Genomic DNA, 13416 nt, shown 5'->3' with positions numbered 1-13416 from the left:
TTTCTTAGTTGGATTCTGATCACAAATAAATGAAGTTTTATTGTGGCAGCTAAAACAGTGATAATATCAAATATATATTTGAGTGTACACTAAAGTTTGAGTATATGTAAGAGACATATTGCTGCTTTGAGAAACGAGTAGATGAGATTAACTTTTGTTTTTATGTAAGTCATAAAACAGAAATAACACTTTAAACATAACATTCAGATTTCTTTTTATTTTTTAAACTATTTCTGAGAGACACAGAGAGAATCAGAACGTTTTTTTTTTTAATACTTTTTTTTAATATTTATTTTATTTTATTTTTTTCCCTTTTGTTGCCCTTGTTTTATTGTTGTAGTTATTATTGTTGTTGTTGGATAGGACAGAGAGAAATGGAGAGAGGGAGGGGAAGACAGAGAGGAGGAGAGAAAGATAGACACCTGCAGACCTGCTTCACCGCCTGTGAAGCGACTCCCCTGCAGGTGGGGAGCCGGGGTTCCAACCCGGATCCTTATGCCGGTCTTTGTGCTTTGCGCCACCTGCACTTAGCCCGCTGTACTACAGCCCGACTCCCAATCAGAACGTTTTTTAAGGCAACCCATTGTAAATCTCTTTTCTCTCTCTCCTTAGATTTGCTGAGACAGTAAGACACATGTTTTCTTAATATTCTCATTTCTTGATGTTGGGTGATGCTGCACCCATTTGAATGCACATACTACAGTGTACAAGGTCCCTGTGTTCAAGCCCCTGGTCCCCACTTGCAGTGGAGAAGCTTTATAATTGGTAAAGCAGTGCTATAGGTCTCTTTTCTCCCTGTCTCTCCCTTCCCTCTCAACTTCTCTCTGTCTCTAGCCAAAATAAATAAAATATTTAAAAAATTTTCTCATTTCTGTCCCTTTTGTTTCTGATTTAATATCATAGTTTCCTGACACACAGGATTTCCTGTAAACACCATGAAAAACTATCCTTAGTTCACAGGATATATGTGTATGTGTATGTATTCGAGACTTGAAAATGGTATTTCAAAGTTCAGGAAAATTGCTCATCTGGAACTTCCATGCCTGAATTTCCCAGTTTTCTCTCTATGTATCAGAATGCACTTATCCAAGTACTTGAAGTACTCTGGCATCAAGCTCATGTGAAATTCTTGTCATGAAATTAAAACATAATAGTATTTAGATATTAGAAAGGTTTTTGAAGGCACTTAACTGAATTCCTTTAAAAAATAATGTGGGGTCATCTGTGTAAAGTTGTATATCTGATTGTGTTTGAGGCTCCCTCCTCCCCTGCACCACTATAAGCCAGAGCTGAGCAGTGCTCTGGTAAAAAAGAAAGAAAGAAAATAAAGTAGCATATCTGAGAATTAAAATATGAGAGGACATAACTGTAGGAATTAAAATAATAAAAACCTCTATTTTCAACGGTGTGAGGTCACATCAGAACCACATAGGCATATTAACAGATTTTTGGAAAGAACAAATAGTTAACTTTTATGTTACCAAGATAGCTTTCATAAAGATTTTCCAAAACTTGAAGTACTGTAATTAAACTTCTGCAGCTGTAAATATTTGCCTCTTCAACTTTTACAATACAGAACTATTACCTGTGTGGATGTGTATTTAGGGGCAACTAGTGTTATTTCACTTTTTAGACTTAATTTTATTCAATTAAAAAACATTTAAGGGCATATCGCACCAAAGTAAAAGACTCTGGGGTGGGTGGGTGGGGAGAATACAGGTCCATGAAGGATGATAGAGGACCTAGTGGGGGTTGTATTGTTATATGGGAAACTGGGGAATGTTATGCATGTACAAAATACTGTATTTACTGTTGAATGTAAAACATTAATTCCCCAATAAAGAAATAAAAATAAATAAATTAAAAAAAAATTTAGGGTTGGGGAGATAGCATAATGACTATGCAGAAAGTCTTTCTTGCCTAAGGCACTAAAAGGTCCCAGGTTCAATTCCTAGCACCACCAATAAGCCAGAGTTAAGCAGTGCTCTGGAAAATAAAAGTCATTTTATTGGAGGCTTAACTGTTGTCAGTACAGCTGTTGACATGCGAGTACAATTTCTCATGTGCAAAACATTCTCACCTCTGACTTAGTTCCATTTCCACCATCATAAAATAGGACCCCAATGCACTCTCCACCCCCCTTTTCTTCCTTTTTCTGAGTCATTTGCTTCGTTGCAATATACCACATCCAGTCCAAGTTTCACTTTGTGCTTTCCCATTCTGTCTCTCTCTTTTTTTTTTTTTAAGGTCCACCACTTTTTAATTCTTTTTTTTGTTTGTTTTGTTTTGTTTTTTGTTTTTGTGCCTACTGTACGAATCCACTGCTCCTGGTACCCCCCCTTCCCCCCCCCATTTCTGTTGTTGTTGGCTAGGACAGAGAGAAATTGAGAGAGGAGGGGAAGATAGGGGGAAAGACAGACACATGCAGACCTGCTCCACTACTTGTGAAGTGATCCCCCTACAGGTGGGGAGTCGGGGGCTCGAACTGGGATCCTTGCTCAGGTCCTTGCATTTCATACTATGTGTGTTACCGCCCGGCCCCCTGGCTTGTTAATTCTTGTGATATACTTTATTTGGGGATTATACTCCTTTCTGAGGTGAAATCAGAAATATTGGGTTGTCAGAAAAAATCATGACACATTTTTGCATGAAAGATACATGAATATATAAGAAGTATCTTATTTTTAAAAATTGTATTACTTATTAATTATAGGTAGATATCAGTAGACAGATTGAAACCACAGCACCTAGGTTTCCTTTAATGTGATAGAGACCTTCTCAAACCTGGGTTGCATTCATGGCAAAGCAGTACACTATACAAGTGAGCTATTTAACTGGCCCTATAAGGAAAGAAGAAATTCTTTAGGATAGTCTGTCATTTGAAATGGTTTCTTGAATTTTATCTTCGATTTGTAAATGTTCACTTGAGACTCTGAATTGTGATTTCATACAAAGATTATATTTGTCAGAATTTTTCTGTAATATGCTTTGTAAACAGTGGGTACTTAATGTAATTATTAGTATAGAATTCAGCTTCCTCATGAATTGAATTGTTTCAGAGGTGAATTAATTTAGGAAGTATACTAGTGATGATGGTTTGTCATTTGCCTTTTTACTCTTTTAAGTTAATTAATTGGGATTCTTGTAAGAAACAAAGTGGTTTCTTTGGGACAGAGTTGGAAAATGATTACTTTTACTTTCTATAATATTTTTTACTTCTTTATAATTTTTTTTTTTTTTTTAGGGAAAAGGTTCCTTTCCCCCCCAAACTTCTCCAAGAGTTAATGTTTCTATCTTTTTAAAATTTTTTATATTTATATTTTATTAAATTTAAATTTTTTTAAAATTTTATTTATTCCCTTTTGTTGCCCTTGTTTTTTTATTGTTGTAGTTATTATTGTTGTTATTGATGTTGTTATTGTTGGATAGAACCGAGAGAAATGGAGAGAGGGGGAGAGAAAGATAGACACCTGCAGACCTGCTTCACTGCCTGTGAAGTGACTTCCCTGCAGGTGGGGAGCCGAGGGCTTGAACCAGGATCCTTAAGCCAGTCCTTGCGCTTTGCCACCCGCCTGTGCTTAACCCGCTGCGCTACCACCTGACTCCCTTAAGTTTTTTTTTTTTTTTTAAGATTTTATTTATTAATGAGAAAGATAGGCGAAAGAGAAAGAACCAGACATCACTCTGGTACATGTGCAGCTGGAGACTGAACTCGGGACCTCATGCTTGAGAGTCTAGTTCCTTAGCAATACTGTGCCACCTCCTGGACCACACACATTTTATTAAGTTTTATCAACAGCATTCAGATTGTTAGAGTGCTTCAGGTGAAGTGTTTTTTAAATTTTTTTAATCTGTAGCCAACTTTTCTGTCAGTATTTATATTTTTGCATTTTGATTTTATATAGCTTTTAAAAAATCTCGAATTATATGCTTTAGTAAGAGTAGTCCTTAAGTACAGTCCTTAATTAGCTCTCTTCTAGTCTTTCTAGTGTAAAGGTTTATATTGGCAGGATTATTTCTAGTGGCTTTGAAATGTCCAGCAGGTCATTTTCTGTTCCAAAAGTTGGAATGTTTTGCTAAGTCAGATGAAGCTTGTTATTTAACATGCTGATCTGTGTTACAGTCAACACATTCCCTAGATGCTTTGTTCACAATACTGCTGGAAAAAAATCCAGAACGTTAGTGTTTTCAAATAAATGTTTTGTAGGCACCTCAGACCCTGGGTTTATTTTATGAAGCATTATAGTCGGTGGCAGTTCATTTATGTCAAAATGTTTCTTGTGTGTAATGTTTTAGTGTTTCCTGGTTAGAATACCAGTCAAATAATTTATTAATTTATTTGGCTCATTGAGACTTAAAGAGCCAGCAAAGAGTTAAACTCATTTCCTGTTCACACTAATAACTTCTGGTGTTTCCTGTCCTTTATTTCCAAGAAGGCATATTTGTCCTTTATAAATATCTACTGTAAACAGAGTAATTGGGAAAAAAAATAAAATATTAAGACTAGACACTGCTTTTTGTTGTTGGAATGTGGCTAGTTATAAAGTTCAATTTTTCTGATTCTTAATACTAATTTGTAATCCCCCACCTTCTCTTCCTCCTTCTTGTTCAGCTCTAGCTTATCTTTATTATTATATCTGTTCTTTGCTCAGGTGGAAGCCGTTATCTCTTATTTTCCCAGGCTGATGTATATAAAATGTCCTTGAAAAGAACCTTTGAAAAAATAGGCAGCTAGGGAGTCAGGTGGTAGCTCAGCAGGTTAAGTGCAGGTGGTGCAAAGCACAAGGACCGGCATAAGGATCCCGTTCCAGCCCCCAGCTCCCCACCTGCAGGGGAGGTGAAGCAGGTCTGCAGGTGTCTATTTTTCTCTCCCCCTCTCTGTCTTCCCTTCCTCTCTCTATTTCTCTCTATCCCATCCAACAACGATGACATCAATAACAACAACAATAACTACAACAATAAAACAACAAGAGCAACAAAAGGAAATAAATAAAATATATAGGCAGCTAGTGTTTGCTTACATGACATGGAGAAACTTAAAATGAATAGGGTGTCACTGAATATGTCAGTAAAAGATATTGCAATGGGTTACATTTTCTAAATTTTAAAATAGAAAGTTATTTTCTGGCAGATTGTTTTCTCTTCATTTAAGTTTTTTTTTTTTTTTTTAATAACTAGAGCACTGCTCAGCTTTGGCTTATGGTGGTACCAGTGATGGAGGGAGAGTTCAGAGTACCTAGGATTAGGAGATAGTTCTCCTATTCTTAATGTTCTCTCCCCCCCCCCCCTTTATTTGTTATTATTATTTTTTGACTGCTTAACTCTGGTGCTGATGATCAAACTTGGGACCTCCTTTATGTAAATCTTGTGTACTACTTACCTTGTTATCTCTTATCCCTCTTTCGATATTAATATAAACCTAGTCTAGGTAGGTATAGTGAGTCATATAATCAGTTCCTGTGTGACTACTATCCAGGACAGGAAATAAAATATATAGTTGTTGAATGTTCTCTTTCCCTGGTATGCTTATTTCCATGCATATTTTAATGCTCTTACTACATAATGTATCTGAAACCCAGTATAGATTTGTCTGTTGTTTGCTTTACAATAAATGATACATGCTTTTCTGGAACTTGTTTTTCTTTCTTCCTTTCTTTCTTTCTTTCTCTCTGAACTTGTTTTTCTACATGAAAGTTAACTGCCTTAACATGTAATTTTAGTTCATTTACTAAACATTATTCTGATGTACATAAATTTCCTCCACATTTGTGGATACCATTGAAGTTGTGATGTATCTTAAAATGTATGTTGTCTTAGTGTCAGCGTGGCTTTTATTTTATTTTTGTGCATGTGTCACACAACACACTTGTATTATGTGTGTTCTGTGAGGAAGATTCAACTCTTCTGACAAGTAGATTATTTCACAATTCTGTCGCTGCATATGGTACAACTTTTAACATTACCTGTTTCATTGTTCTTTTATTTTATTTTATTTTATTAAAGAGATTTGTTTGGTGTAGGTCTGGTGGTAGCATTTTTTTTAAAGAGATTTGTTTGTTGGGGATCTGATGGTGGCATACATGGTAGAGTACACATACCACCATGCAAAGGGACCTGGATTCAAACTCCTTTTTTTAAAAAAAAAAATTTTTTTTTAGAATTTATTTATTTATTAATGAGAAAAATAGAAGGAGAGAGAAAGAAACAGACATCACTCTGGTACATGTGCTGCTGAGGATTGAACTCAGGACCTCATGCTTGAGAATCCAGTGAATTACCACTGCGCCACCTCCCGGGCCACATGGATTCAAACTCCTGGTCCTCATCTATATGGGGGAAGCCTCCTGAGTGGTGAAGCAGGGCTGCAGCTCTCCCCCCACCTGTCTTTCTTTCAAAAAGTTTTAAAATATTTATTTATTCCCTTTTGTTGCCCTTGTTGTTATTGATGCCATTGTTGTTGGATAGGACAGAGAGAAATGGAGAGAGGAGGGGAAGACAAAGATAGACACCTGCAGACCTGTTTCACCACCTATGAAGCGACTCCCCTGCAGGTGGGGAGCCTGGGGCTCGAACCGGAAACCTTATGGGGTCCTTGCGCTTTGCGCCACCTGTGCTTAACCCGCTGCTCTACTGCCCGACTCCCCCACCTCTCTTTCTACCATAGAGCCGCTTAGCTCTGGTTTATAGTGGTGCTGGAGATTGAACCTGAGAGTGCTCAGAACCTCAGGCTTTAAAGTCATTTGTATAGCCATTATTAGGCTGTCTCCCCAGCCCCTTCTCCCTCTATACTTCCCCTTTCCCTCTCATTTCTTTTTCTGTATATAAAATTAAGAGTAAAAAGGAGGTTTATTAATGAGAAAGAAGGAGGAGGGGGAGGGGGAGAGAACCAGAGCATCACTCTGGCACATACCATGCCAGAATTTGAATTTGAGACCTCATGCCTGAGAATCCAGTGCATCAGGGTTGCTATTTCATTTTTTTAAAAATGTTTTTTATATATTTATTTATTTTCCCTTTTGTTGCCCTTGTTGTTTTTTTATTATTGCTGTAGTTATTATTGTTGTCGTTGTTAGATAGGAGAGAAATGGATAGAGGAGGGGAAGACAGAGGGGGGAGAGAAAGATAGACACCTGCAGACCTGCTTCACCGCCTGTGATGCGACTCCCCTGCAGGTGGGGAGCTGGGGGCTGGAACTGGGATGGTTATGCCGGTCCTTGAGCTTTGTGCCACCTACGCTTAACCCGCTGCGCTACCTCCTGACTCCCTATTTCATTTTTTTTTTTAATGAAATAGGGAGGATGTATACTTTTGTGCCTCCAGGGATATTGCCATGAATCCACTGCTCCTGGAGGTTATTTTTTCCCCCTTTTGTTGCCTTGCGGTTTTAAACTTTTTTGTTTGTTTTTTGATATTTGTTTATTCCCTTTTGTTACCCTTGTTGCTTTTTGTTGTAGCTATTATTGTTGTTGTTACTGATGTCGTTGTTGGATAGAACAGAGAAATCGAGAGAGGAGGGGAAGACAGAGGGGCGAGAAAGAAAGACACTTGCAGACCTGCTTCACCACCTGTGAAGCGAACCCCCTGCAGGTGGGGATCCGGGGGCTCGAACCAGAATCCTTAAGCGGGTCCTTGCGCATCACGGCATATGCACTTAACCTGCTGCACCACTGCCGTGCTCCCTGGTATCCTTTTTTTTATAAGAATGAAAGATTTAAATTTTTTTGAGGTCAGGTTTCTAATATTTTTTTGTTTATAATTTGTACTTTTTGTGTCTTGTTTTAGCAGAATCATTCTTTCAAAGGTTTATGATTTGTTAAAAAACTAGCAATTTAAAACTGAAAGCGATAAAAAATTATATATCTTCTGTGTAGGTTGACCAGGATGTGCATAAGTGTTTTTGAGATATTTATAAACTTAGAATATTTTTCTTAAGTCTCTGGAATAGAAAGATAGAAATATCTATAATTGGAGAAGATTTTTCTCCCTCTTTTATATTTATCTTTCTGAAGGAAATTCTAACACTTCAGTTGGAGAATAATTAGAGCATGTGGGTGTGAAACCGCTTAAATGTAATGAGGGACCAATATAGCATTGTACACCTCCCAAGTTAAATTCACCAGTGGTCTTTATATGATAAGAATTTGGAATATCGTGGTCCAGGAGGTGGCGCAGTGGATAAAGTATCAGACTCTCCAGCATGAGGTTCCGAGTTCAATCCCCAGCAGCACATGTACCAGAGTGATGTCTGGGTCTTTCTCCTATGTTTCTCATAAATAAATAAATAGGATATTAAAAAAAGAATTTGGAATATCAGAGCTGAGGAGATAGCACAGTGCTTGCTAGTATACCAAGCTTGCACACACAAGAGTCCAGAGGTCACAGGTTTGATCCCCAGCATTGCCATTTGTCAGAGCTGAGTAGTACTCTAATCTGTTTTTCTCTCTTGTGAAAATAAATCTTTAAAAATTTTTGGAAATCACTAACTGGAGACCTAACAGTTAAAAATAAAGCAGTGGGAAAAATAAATAAATAAAATAAATTCCTAATCTTTGTCTCAGGTTCAATCCCCCACACCACCATAAGCCAGAGCTGAGCAGTGCTCTGGTAAAAAAAAAAAAAAAAAAAGAATAAATAAAAGAAATTCCTAAAAATAAAGCAGTGGGGCTGGCAAGTAGCACAGTGGTTATGCAAAAATAACAAATTTTCATGGTTGAGGCATGAAAGATCCAAGGTTCAGACCCCAGCACCACTACAGTGGAAAAGCTGAGCACTGCATTGGTAATAATATGTATGTATGTATGTGTATATATATATATATATATATATAAATTCAGCAGTGATGATGCTCACTTTCATAGAATGGGGGAGGGTGAAATGAGTAACCATACCAAAAGACTGAAGCATTTAATCTGTTTAGTCCATTCTTGTAGTTAATGTAAAAAATGGAGATGTGACTAAGTTTTGGTTAAGCCGACTTGATTATTTTTTTAAAAAACTTTATGCAAGCTGGAGCCTCAACTTTGGAGCCTCAGTTTGCTTTTTTTAAATTTTTATTATTGTCTTTATTGGATAGAGACAGCTAGAAATCAAGAGGGAAGGGGGTGGTAGAGATGGAGAGAGGCAGAGAGATACCTGTAACACTGCTTCACCACTCGAAAAGCTTTCCCCATGCAGGTGGGGCCTGGGGGCTCAAACCCAGGACCTTGTGCATTGTAACATGTGCGCTCAACCAGGTGCGTCACTCCATTTTCTTTTTTCCTCCCCAGAGCACTGCTTAGCTCTGGCTTAAGGTAGTGCAGGGGCTTGAACTTGGGACTTTGGAGTTTCAGACTTGTGAGTCTTTTTGCGTAACCATTACACTATCTTCCTTTAGCCTCCTGGAGTATAACTTACCTGGTAATATGTATACTTGATCATGCTTGAGGTTCTAGGTTTGAACTCCTACTACATGGAGCATCACTGCAGTAGGGGAAGCTCCATGGATGGTAGAGCACTAAAGAGATATCTCTCCCTCTATCTGAAACTAAACAAATAAAATAATCAGCCCCAGAGCAGTAGAATTACCCATGAACAGGCCCCTGGAGGAAAGAAGTACACATAGTTTTGAATCACAAATGAAAATGATTTATTCTAGAATCTTTCACTGTATCAAATTAGATATTCTTTCATCTTTTCAAAAAATATTTATTCCCTTTTGTTACCCCTGTTTTATTGTTGTAGGTATTATTGTTGTTATTGATGTCGTCATTATTGGATAGGACAGAGAGAAATGGAGAGAGGAGGGGAAGACAGAAATGGAGAGAGGAGGGGAAGACAGAGAGGGGGAGAGGAAGATAGACACCTGCAGATCTGTTTCAGCGCCTCTGAAGCAACCCCCCTGCAGGTGGGGAGATCTGGCTCAAACTCGGATCCTTAGGCGGGTCCTTGGGCTTCCTGCCATGTGCGCCTAACCCGCTGCATTACCGCCCAACTCCCGTATTCTTTCATCTTTCTAAAAAGCATCTATTTCCCCCCCCTTTTTACAGTTTATATACTTATTTTAAAAAATATATTTATTCCCTTTTATTGCCCTTGTATTTTATTGTTGTTGTAGTTACTGTTGTTATTGATGTCGTTGTTGTTGGATAGAACAGAGAGAAATGGAGAGAGGAGGGGAAGACAGAGGGGGAGAGAAAGATAGACACCTGCAGACCTGCTTCACCGCCTGTGAACGAACCCCCTGCAGGTGGGGAGCCTAGGGCTCGAACTGGGATCCTTATGCCGGTTTTGTGCTTTGTGCCCCCTGTGCCACCTGCACTTAACCCGATGTGTTTACCTTCCGACTCCCTCCTTTACTTATTAATGAGAGAGGAAAGCAGAACATCACTCTGGCACTTGGGATGCTGGGCATGGAACTTACAACCTCATGTTTTAGAGCCCGACTCTTGTCCACTGCTCCACCTCTTGTACCTATTTCTTTTTGTTGTTCCTTGCTGCCATTCTTTGAAAATAACAGGAAGTAATATTGTGCTGCACTAGTGTTTTGGACTCCACAGAGTTCAGTAGGTTATAGGAATACTCAACACCAAATTTGGTGTTTATAAACACCAAATATAAGATACTTGTATTTAGTCATGAATTTATCTGATGAGTAATAGGAGAGGGGGAAGGCTGTTTATGGCAGGGAGTCTCAGTGATCAAGTTAATTGGTAATTTAGAATTCTTTCGGTCTATTATAACTTGGTTTGGAGTGGTGTGCATAATATGTGATATTCCGATCCGATCTGTATTTCATTTCAAAAGTCCTCATTTTTTTAACTTGATCCCATAGGACACAATGATTGAAATTGATCATAGAAAGGCAGATTTTTTTCCTGAACTTTACATAGTTGACCCCAGTTGGACATATGTGCTGATTATTGTAAACACATGTTTTTCTGAATATTTCTTTTTTCATATAATGGTGTCATCTTGGGAATCAGAGCATAATGGATTGTACTCCTCTTTAACACCATATTTGGCCTGTGAATCAAGATTATATTTAACTGGTGCCTTTTGAATGGATATTTAAGTTATTTCCAATATTTATTTGAATTAACCTGGTTCTAAGCTAAGAACATATCTACTTTTAATTTTGGTAGATACTACTAAATTGCTTTTCTATCATCTGTTTGGTATTTAGTTGTATTAATTGTTTGCTTTCTGGTTTATACCTAGACTCTCTAACTTATTTTTTCCAAGAGAAATTAATCTTTTTTAAAAAGTCATAAACAAGATTTTTAAAAGATTTTGTTTATTATTGAATAAGGAGAATGAGGAGAGAGAAATAACCAGACATCACTCAGGTACATGTGCTGTCGGATATTGAACTCCAGACCTGAGAGTCCACAGTGTCACAGTCTGGACCACAAGAGAGAATATAATCTTAATGGAATTATTTTTTACAAATTATGATTGATCCTTAAATGTTTTCTTCATGTGATTTAAAATTAATTTAAAAACACTAATATTTCCTTTTCTCTTTCTTTTGGCAGGTATGGCCTCACAAGTCTTGGTCTATCCACCATATGTTTATCAAACTCAGTCAAGTGCCTTTTGTAGTGTGAAGAAACTCAAAGTAGAGCCAAGCAGTTGTGTTTTCCAGGAAAGAAACTATCCAAGGACCTATGTGAATGGTAGAAACATTGGAAATTCTCGTCCTCCCATAAAGGGTAGTGCTTTTCAGACAAAGATACCATTTAACAGACCTCGAGGACAAAACATTTCATTGCAAAGTGCTGTTGTTTTAAAAAACACTGCAGGTGCTACAAAAGTCATAGCCGCTCAGACGCAGCAAGCTCCAGTAGAGGCACCTCAGATTGGGGCGTGGCGACACAGGCTAAATTTCCTAGAAGGCTCCCAGCGATGTGGATTGAAGCGCAAGAGTGAGGAGTTGGATAATCATAGCAGCGCGATGCAGATTGTTGATGAATTGTCTATACTTCCTGCAATGTTGCAAACCAACATGGGAAATCCAGTGACAGTTGTGACAGCTACCACAGGAACAAAACAGAATTGTACCACCGGAGAAGGTGACTATCAGTTAGTACAGCATGAAGTCTTGTGCTCCATGAAGAATACTTATGAAGTCCTTGACTTTCTGGGTCGAGGCACTTTTGGCCAAGTTGTCAAGTGCTGGAAAAGAGGGACAAATGAAATCGTAGCGATCAAAATTTTGAAGAATCACCCTTCTTATGCACGCCAAGGTCAAATAGAAGTGAGCATACTAGCCAGGCTCAGTACTGAAAATGCGGATGAATATAACTTTGTACGGGCTTATGAATGCTTTCAGCACCGGAACCATACTTGCTTAGTCTTTGAGATGCTGGAACAAAATTTATATGACTTTTTGAAACAAAACAAATTCAGTCCCCTGCCACTAAAAGTAATCCGACCCATTCTTCAACAAGTGGCCACTGCACTGAAAAAACTGAAAAGTCTTGGTTTGATTCATGCTGACCTCAAGCCAGAAAATATCATGTTGGTGGATCCTGTTCGGCAGCCATACAGGGTGAAAGTCATAGACTTTGGGTCAGCTAGTCATGTATCAAAGACAGTGTGTTCAACATATCTACAATCTCGGTACTACAGGTAGGTGACAACCACTTTTTTAAAAAAAAAATTTATTCCCTTTTGTTGCCCTTGTTGTTTTATTGTTACAGCTATTATTATTATTATTTTAAAAAGATTTATTTATTTATTTATGAGAAAGGTAGGAGGAGAGAGAGAGAGAGAGAGAGAGAGAGAGAGAGAAAGAACCAGACATCACTCTGGTACATGTGCTGCCCAGGGACTGAACTCAGGACCTCATGCTTGAGAATCAATGCTTTATCCACTGCGCCACCTCCTGGACCACTGTTGTAGTTATTATTATTGTTGTTATTGATGTCATTGTTGTTGGATAGGACAGAGAGAAATGGAGAGAGGAGGGGATGACGGGGAGAGAAAGATAGACACCTGCAGATCTGCTTCACCGCAACTCCCATGCAGGTGGGGAGCCGGAGGCTCGAACCAGGATCTTTGCGCTTTGCGCCACCTGTGCTTAACCCACTGCACTACCACCTGACTCCTGACAATCACTTTTTAGTATTTTAGTGAATTTTTTTTTTTTTTTTTTAGCTAAATGAAATAATTTTGTTGTGTGTTTGTTGGGAAAAAGGCTACTTCAGATAAAGAGATTGATGGGCCAACAACATTGTTCACATCGCTAATGCATGCTTTGTCATGCCAGGTTTGACCGTGGCACTCCACCGCACTGGAAGAAGCTTTGGTGCTATGGCGTGTTTTCCTTTGTCTCTTCTCTATTTGAAGCAATGAAGTCCTGGCAAGGAGAGAGAGATTGGGGGGGGGGGGGGCGGAGAGGGAGAGGGAGAGAGAGGAAGGAAGAAAGAAACCCAG

General features: G+C 38.4%; 1 protein-coding gene across 3 annotated transcripts in view; it reads left to right on the top strand.

Annotated features, from left to right (window-relative positions):
* HIPK3 (homeodomain interacting protein kinase 3) overlaps positions 1–13416 on the top strand; it is an 81510-nt gene that overhangs the window by 10776 nt on the left and 57318 nt on the right. For all 3 annotated transcript variants that reach the window (XM_060176629.1, XM_060176628.1, XM_007530092.3), the window contains exon 2: positions 11514–12609. In XM_060176629.1, the coding sequence (XP_060032612.1) occupies positions 11516–12609 (1094 nt within the window). In that variant the 5' untranslated portion in view covers positions 11514–11515. The remainder of the gene's footprint in view (positions 1–11513; positions 12610–13416) is intronic.

This window comes from Erinaceus europaeus, chromosome 17 (assembly GCF_950295315.1).
Source record: "Erinaceus europaeus chromosome 17, mEriEur2.1, whole genome shotgun sequence".
Taxonomy (NCBI): domain Eukaryota; kingdom Metazoa; phylum Chordata; class Mammalia; order Eulipotyphla; family Erinaceidae; genus Erinaceus; species Erinaceus europaeus.
This window is presented reverse-complemented; position numbering and strand designations above follow the sequence as displayed.